Consider the following 8783-nt stretch of genomic DNA (forward strand, 5'->3'; position numbering starts at 1 on the left):
TTGAAGTGTTATAGTTTCATTCAAATATTGGAAAAAGAAATTCAAGGAGTGAAAGTGCAGCTAATTCACAAACATCAAAAAAATATATTTACCTATTAGCTATGAAGCAACCTCCACACTCTGGCCATATTCGCCGCTATTGTCACATAGAAACAATTTGAACTATTATAAAGAGTGTCGTTCAAGTATTGAAAATCTAGCTAATACATAAAAACAAAATTGGAGTGGAAGTGTAGAAAATTCAAAAAAGCCATATGAGATATGTACCTGTTAGTTTTGAGGCCGCCTCCTTAATTTGGTCATTTTCACTGCTATTGTCACATAGATCCAGTCTTTTATGTTGTTCAAGAATTTGAAAAGGACATGTTCCCATGAACGATTGAGCAGTAAAGTGCCAAAGACTCCACCAAATCCAACCCCAAAACCTAGCCCCATGCTGACATAAAATTCTCGGTTTATGAACCCATCCTCATTTCCTTGAATGATATTATCTTTACCGACAGAAGGTTCCAAAGTTGTTTCACCTCTTGGGCACTTATTTGGAAGTGGAAGCTCGCAAAGTTCATCATTTCCAGAATATGCAGAGGCATCAAAGCTCTGCAATTGAGTGCTTGATGGAATTTTCCCAGACAAGTTGTTATTTGACAAATCCAAGACAGCAAGAAAATTTAAACGAGTGATGCCTATAGGAATCTCACCAGAAAGCTGATTTCTAGACAAGTCGAGAGATTCTAGCATTTTCAACTCACCAATATTTTAAATGACATGTCCATTCAATTCATTTCTCGATAAGTTCAAATAATTCAATTATGCAAGACTCGAGATTTCATCAGGAATTTTTCCAACTAATCTATTGCCAGACAGATCAATGCCTCCTATTAGTGCTAAATTATTTTTGTACTCACTCTCTTTCCCTTTCCATAGCACCAATGCATTATCTACATACGCATTAGCATAACCATCAGAACCACTTGTATAAGCAATATAGTCATGAACAATGTTTCCTTCAGATTTATTCCACTGAACCAAAGCAATAAAATTATTGAAGCACGGCGGTATAATCCCATATATATTGTTTTGGGAGAGGTCCAAGATTTGAATAGAGCTGAGATGGCATATTTCTAGAGGTATGTGTCCATGCAACTTATTCAATCGAAGACTAAAAACAATTAAACTTGTTAAGTTTGTCCCTATCCATGATGGTATTTTTCCTGATAATTTATTTTCTCCCATATCAATGATCTTCAAACGACTATAGTTCTTCAATGACGAAGGCAATTCTCCAGTGAAATTGTTATTGCGTAAGTGCAATGTTTAAATTTAATAGAGGAAACCCATGGAGCTAGGAATTTTTCCAGAGAAATTTCTGTTAGCCAAATTAAGGATGACTAATTCATGCATATGCATCCAGCAATCAGGAAGCTCCCCTGATAATCGATTATCTGATAGTCAATAAAGCTGAGAAGCTTATTGGATATGCTGCATAAAAAAGAAACTGACCCAAAAAACATATTTTTAGAGAGATTCAAAGCTGTGATGTTGGGAGGAGATAGTGGCATTTGACATTCAAAACGATTATAGCTCAAATCTATTTCAGGATAAAAAACTGTCTTCAATGACGTCAAATCAGGCACCATGCCATTCATGTGGTTGGAAGAGAGATTTATGTAAGACAGTATAGGAGATAAATTCCAAAACTCCCTAGGGACAATATCTGAAATTCCAGAATTAGAGATATCAAGGTGAGAGTAATTGTTTTGAGTTAGAAGCCAGTTTGGGAAACGAGGGCCCAACAGGCAAGACCGCAAGTTTATGACATCGAGTTGAGAAGGAGGATTCCAATCAGAACTGAAGTCTAAAGATAGGGAGTTATCAGACAAGCCCAAATGCTTCAAGTTGTTGAGATTTGAGAGGTGGGTTTCGGAGATTGTACCTTGTAAAGAATTTGACGAGACGTCCAAAATTTCAAGCATGAAAAGTTGGCCAATATTTTTGGGTAGTGATCCAGTCAATCGATTGTTTGAAAGATCCAACACTCTCAATGAAGATAATCTGGTTAAATCTGGTAAAGATGAAAGTTGATTCCAACCCAAATTCAATGTTTGTAAACTAGTACAGTTCCCAATGGATTTTGGAATCCCACCTTCAAGTTGATTGTAAGAGAGATGAAGATAGGCAAGGGAATTCAAGTTTCGGAAAGAATCAGGGATCAGACCTTGTAAATTGTTTTCAGAAAGGTCTACATGAACAAGACTAGTATTGAAATTGAACAACCAACTGTATATTGAAGAATTGAAATAATTGGAAGAGAGATCAAGGACAGCAAGAGACAATGCAGAAGAATTTGTCAATGGAAGTTGGGGTGAAATGATTCCATGGAGATAACTTTTTACACTCAGTTCATAATTATAGCCCAAATCAAGAGAACGCAATTCGGAAAGATTCCCAAACTGATTAGGAATCGTACCCTCAAAATCATCAACTGAAAGATCGAGGTATTGTAATCTGCTAAAGGAACCAATGAATTCTGGGATATGGCTCCCTGTAAAATTGTTGTTACTGAGGTCCAAATACTTCAAATGCTGCAATTCAAGCAAAGAAGGACTAATCTTACCTCTCAAAGGCTGATAAATGTATGAGGGAACGTGAAGATTGAGCGCCTTCACATGACCAGTGCGGTTGCTACATTGGACTCCTCTCCATTTGCAGCAGTCTTCAGTTGATGAGTTCCCCCAAGAAGAGAGGACGCCATAATCATCAATGAGTCCTTCTTTAAACTGAAGGAGAGCTTGTCTCTCCCTCTCTATGCACCTCACTACTTTACCAACATCTCCAAGAGCTGGTTTCATTTTCAAGCACAATATTACTAAAGAAATGTTTAAACAACATTTCTCCACTCATCATTTTCAGAATCGGCCGGTGAAGATAACCAACTCACAATTGATGACCCCTATTTATACTACTTGCTGAAACATATATACATATATTTTTTTCGCACAAGATTTCAATAGGTCATTCAAAAGAAAAAAATTTCTTACGGTGGACCCACAGAAAGACACCATTCCTATTCCCTGCAATGTCTAATCACCAGACGACGAACATATTTGGTGAAATTTATTACGTTGGACTAACTGAAGATCCACTGCTGCAACGTTAAACCATGTTGGACAAAAAGAAAGGGTTAAGAAATCAGTAGTCAAGTCCACTCAAATTCTTTTTATTTTTATAATGCAATGTGTTTTTTAAAGGCTCAATTTCTTTTGAGACATAAAATATTGGTAGAAATTTCATCAAATTATGACTCTGTTCCCCCCAATGATACGAAAAAGAAAGCAGAAATCAAAATCCACTACCGAGTCATACATGGTCTTTCGTCAAAAAAGAGAGGGCAAATAAACTTTTTTCTAAACTTTTTTTTTTTTTTTAGGCCGAGTTTCTTTCGTGACGTAGTTAGCAAAGTGCTTGTCATCTCACCAGTGTGTCAGATAAGGGTTAGATACGCACAAGCTACTATATGTAGAGAGGTTATTTATTTAATTTTCTTCAAACCGTCGAGACACAACCTTTGCGGAGAGATTACTTTTTTATTTTAATTGGTAATTTTGATATTACAATGGAACAATCTTATCATAATACCATTATACTCAGACATTATAAATCCTTGACGTATAAGGAGGGAAGTAGAAAATTTCATGTCTTATATGTTATTTTCTGTAAGAAGAAAATTACTTATTATTATAATTTGGAAAATATATATATATATATATATATATATATATATATATATATATATTTTATTGTTTATTATTTGTGCTCTCTCCATTTACCCACGAAGTCATGGAAGCACTAAACTATTAATCAGGGTGAAGCATATAACATGTTGCTTGCAACATTAAACAATTTTTAAGAATTTAATAGGACAAGATGTCACTACAATGTCATTGTCATTCTAGAAACCTTACTATTTGCAAGATGATCATACCAATTAAATTTTCTGATTACACCTGAATGTTCTGGCACCATTCTTATATTATATTGCTTTATTTGAATTATTTGATATTGCTTTCTACATATCTTGAGGCTCACGGACATCATAGTTCAGTTGGAATTATACAATCAGAAGCCTTATGATAAAGCACCTGAAATGTTAGCAGTTGCCTCTTCTGCCTTATAGATTCATGATTCTGGACTTGATTTATGTTGTATAGTGTTTGCGGTTAAAAAATAATTCGTACCAACTTTTCTTACCTTGTGCATGGGATGAGCACTGAATTGATTCCTTGGATTAGAAAATTAGAGAAAATTTAGTTCAAAGTTTAAAATGAATTTCCTCCAATTCTAAATTTAAGATGTGAATTTAGTGCTTCCAAATATAGTAATAATTTCTTTCTTATTGATGATTTCAGATTTTAGTATGTGGCTGAGCACATTGAAATTGATTGTTGACTCGAAGGAATCCAAGTTGGTTATAAAAAATATAATAAAAAATTGATGACTGGGGTGTTCGAGGCAAATCCATGGGACCTGTGCAACTGACCCCTCCACATGGATCAAGTAAAGCTCATACTATGTCAGCCGTTATGGTCCCAACGAATCGAATTGTGTGCACCCAATGAGAATTGAACCTGAAACCTGATACTTTCTGATTGATGATTTTAGGTTTTAGTATCTGGCGAAACACACTGAAATTGATTGTTGACCCGAACAAATCCAAGTTGGTTATAAAAAAATAATAAAAATTTGATGACTGGGGTGTCCGAGGCGAATCCATGGGACCCGTGCAACTGACCACTCCACACGGATCGAGTAAAGCTCATACTGTGTCCGTCATCATGGTCCCAACTAATTGTGTGCACCCAGTGAGAATTGAACCTGAGACCTGATGCTTTCTTATTAATGATTTCAGATTTTATTTTTTGGTCAAGCACATTGAAATTGATATTAAAACATAAAAATAAATGTATACCTTACTTTGCTTGAGCTCTTGATATTTATGGCCCTTCCATTTTATCATTCTCTTAAAGGGAAATTTTTTGGATCACGAAACTAATGTTCATATATGAAAGTGTAACATGTTGGGACTCGATTTCCAAGTACAGACATCTGGGAGGTGAGCATTTTCTAGGAGCTGGAAGCTGACCTAATGGTTGTGTTATTGAAGATTATTATGTAATTAATAATTGACTAGGGTTTGCAATGAATAATTAGTTATTAGACTTGCTGAATCAATGCTCTACGTGGAGATTTAAAATGCTAAATCTTGTAGACTTAATACTCCAATTTTTCTTCAATATTGTTTATACTAGGCGCCTAGGCCAATATTGTTTTTCTTCAATTGAGTGTATATGACTATATAAGGCAAATGGTTCCTTCTACAGTTCTACTAAATCTAAGTTATTATGTGATGAAACTCACTTACCCCGTGGAATCTACATCACATGTTGACTTCTTCTTCTTCTTCTTCTTCTTCTTCATTTTAAGCGAGAATTTTCTTTTTTTTTTTTCCTTCTAAATAACTGAATATTGTGTGTGATTTGAATTTTCTCATTTAAATAAGTGAATGTTGTGAGGGATGATGGGGGTGGGAATCGAACACTAGAAAGGATCATAATTTATTTATACATGAAGTAGAGTACCAACAGCCTTCTAGGAGAGATGGTTTAGTGCGCAACCAGTTTTTAAGAGGTATTGAGCTCTAAGACTTGACTACAACATAAATGATCTTAAATTTTTTTTTATTTTTTAATTTTTTTACATGGTCAATTCAAAATGATTATTGGAAAATGTTGTCCGCATCAAATATCAAAAATTCAAATTTAAAATCTGTAATATTTTTGAATTTCGCCATTTTCTATTTTTCTGGAATTTTTCATTCTTGCAAGGGCATTCTCGTCTTTTCTCGTTTTGCGTGCCAGACACCGTGGAGTGTGTTGGTTGTGTCCGAGAGTTGGTTGGGACATTTTATTGAGTCCAAGACTCTTTGAAATGCCAAGGTTGCCATTTCGGCATTTTTCAGTTTTTCGGACCGGATAATCCTGTGTCGGACCTGCTACCCGAATTATTGCATACAGGGATTTTAATTGGGTCCATTGGCATCCCATGCATTTTATTTAATGTAATTTATGTGGGTTTTATATAGTTTGTATAGACATATATTTGTGTGGTGCAAAAAGGAAATTAAAATAAAAAGAAAAAGAAAATCATTTTTGGTGGTGGGACCCACCACCACCATTTAAGGCCAAAGAGGCCATTCACATTTCCCCCCTCGTTTCTCTCTCTCTCTCTCCCATAACTCCTTTTCTCTCCCTCTTCTTCTAGATTTTTCTTTTTCCTTTGGTCTCAAATTTCATTTTTTGATTTATTTTTCAATTCTTGGTATTTTTAAGTGCCGTTTGTAGCAAATTAAAGATCACGGCGAGATCTACAAATTGATTGGAGCAATTCCTTGTTTAGTGCACTCTAGAGAATTCGGGATCTAGGGCGGACTTTTTGCTTAAATTAAGGTAGGGGTTCTTAATTCCCAATTTCTTATTCTCTTGTGAATTTTCTTTAATTATTTGTTATCAAGCATGCTTTATTTGAATTGATTGTCTTGAAAAATGATATAGTTGTTGTATTTGAAGTCTATGCTTATATGTGTTGCTGAAATCATGTGAAAAACATGTTTAGATGTTAATTTCCATGCCTACGGTGTCTATTAATTCTCTAGAAATTGCTATGAAGGAGCATGTTAAATTGTGTAGTGTGAATTTTTTTTATTCTCATATCATTAAAAAAAAAAATAAATAAATAAAAATATGCGACATGGATTCATAGCATTGGGCATGAATGAAAAGGGCAAAGTATTTTGAAATGAAAGTGAAAGGGGATTTTTGGGAAAAGTTTTGATTTAAGTGGTTTTGTGAAAACCTGGCCGCCTAAGAGTTGCCTAGGGACCGTGGGGTTAATGTGACCTAGAGGGAAATAGGGAGACTGCCCTAGCGTGGTTGAGTTAACTGGCTTAAATGACGCCCTGGAGTTGCCTTGTGGTCAGGGACAGTTAACCAATCCTTCTCTGGTGCCGCCATGGAGCTGTCATGGGATGGGTTGCATTAACGGTTTGAAAATGATGGCAAAAATAGTTTTGTAAAATGGGGAGTGACATTGCATGGCATTCCATCCCATTGCACGTCATAATTTAATTATGACTTGGATTGTCGAATTTGTTGCTATGTTTACCCCGGTGTGGTATGATCCCGCTTCTTTATTTTTCTATTCATTGTGTGGATTCACGGGGTCACAAGAGGTGTGTCTTAGACACCACCTACTGAGAAATTTGCTCACCCCTTATATTTAACATTTTTTCAGGACATGGAAGTGAAGTGGCCGACGACGTTCCTCCACAGGGTTCGATGGGTTAGTAGACTATTTTGACATACTTTGTCGCTATGATTTCATTTTATTATTTATTTATTTATTTATTATTATTATTATTATTTTTTATAAACCTTTGAATGACACTTATATTATGTATTGACATAGGAAAGGATGGTATTGCCCTTAGTTGACCTCGGGTTCAAGTAAGGACTCGGTTAGCGATTTCGGATCCTCGGGTTCGGGTCGTTACAAAATTGGTATCAGAGCGATGGTTCGAATACCATTAGGACGACTGGTAGAGGCCTATTTGGAATTACATAGGAAAGCTAAATTGCATGGTTATGTGCTACGTGTTAAAGTGTTTGAATGTTTCTGAAGCATGCTTATTTGCTTACTTACTTACCTGTTTATTTGCTTACGCGATTACATACTTATATGTTATATGTGTGTATCACTGACTTAAATGATATACGAGTAGGTGTTATGTTTTCAGTATGTAATTGTTTAGCAGGTGCGTTTTTATGTTATGTTAGTTCTGCGAGTTGTCACCTATGACTGGGAAAGGTATCAGTGTTATGAGCATAGGTGATGTGAATAGCACGATCTTTTGAGTCCAGTTTGATCTAAACGAGTTGTTCCATTAGGAGTCTTTTCCCTAAAGACTGGTAACGGTGGTAGGGTTTGATCTTAGGTGTCTTCTGGGACGAAAGTCCTCATTTCTTGCACGGGCGAGAGTTCGTGTTGTGTTTCTTCGGTGTAGTGAGTGGACTCTTGGGATGATGGATTAGTAGGGTATGGTGTGTGAGTCATGGGATCCTTTCATGTAAGCAAAGTTGACTAGATGTCATAGGACGTGAGGTGGTATGTAGTGTATGACTTGTAAGGTTCATGTGTTGTACGAGTTGAGCAAGGTTTGTATTTGGATTTTATTTAGAAGTTCACTGATGTTTAAGGTTGAGAGTTTGTCTCTTAGATTGCCATTTTGGGAGTAAGAGTTGAGGTTAACCTTGAGTTGGCGACAAGATAAGTAGGTTACACCTTTTGTTTTGATTTCCAGTGAAGAATGCAGAAGCTTAATGTGATGTTCTTTGGTGACCACAGAATGTTGGTTACAGATTGTGTTGAGCCAGGATGAGGAGTGACCTCTTGGGCTTGGTGGCTTGTTCTATTTGATTTTTTTTTATTTTGTGGCCATATGGGCAGGTGTGAGTGAGCGTGTGCAAGTGGCACCAGAAGGTTACCACACTGGGCTAGCTGCGGGCATACAATTAAGATAAAATTGATGTGGACATTCCATTGTGTTGGATGGTAGTCGTGGTGATTGGTTGGGAAATGATAGTGTTAGGGGTGTAGGAGTTGTATACCCTTTTGTTTGGTTAGATAGGTTAGTTGTAGGTATGACTTGAGTGTTTAGTTAAATACCAATG

General features: G+C 36.1%; 2 protein-coding genes across 2 annotated transcripts; both read right to left on the minus strand.

The window, feature by feature from the left end:
• Nucleotides 1-270: 270 nt before the first annotated feature.
• On the minus strand, nucleotides 271-738 carry LOC132270084 (receptor-like protein EIX2). Its single transcript, XM_059771289.1, has one exon. It carries the CDS (start codon nucleotides 736-738, stop codon nucleotides 271-273), a length of 468 nt encoding a protein of 155 aa, XP_059627272.1.
• A 650-nt stretch (nucleotides 739-1388) lies between these two features.
• LOC132270085 (receptor-like protein EIX1) lies at nucleotides 1389-2849 on the minus strand. The gene has a single exon (XM_059771290.1). It carries the CDS (start codon nucleotides 2847-2849, stop codon nucleotides 1389-1391), a length of 1461 nt encoding a protein of 486 aa, XP_059627273.1.
• Nucleotides 2850-8783: the final 5934 nt, after the last annotated feature.

Source organism: Cornus florida, unplaced genomic scaffold (genome assembly GCF_030987335.1).
Source record: "Cornus florida cultivar Cherokee Brave unplaced genomic scaffold, ASM3098733v1 CherokeeBrave_3.0.0_Hap2_Chr08, whole genome shotgun sequence".
Lineage (NCBI taxonomy): Eukaryota > Viridiplantae > Streptophyta > Magnoliopsida > Cornales > Cornaceae > Cornus > Cornus florida.

Excerpts from the sequence above, each read along its gene's own strand:
- LOC132270084 (XM_059771289.1), bottom strand. The coding sequence starts at position 738 with ATGCTAGAATCTCTCGACTTGTCTAGAAATCAGCTTTCTGGTGAGATT.
- LOC132270085 (XM_059771290.1), bottom strand. The coding sequence starts at position 2,849 with ATGAAACCAGCTCTTGGAGATGTTGGTAAAGTAGTGAGGTGCATAGAG.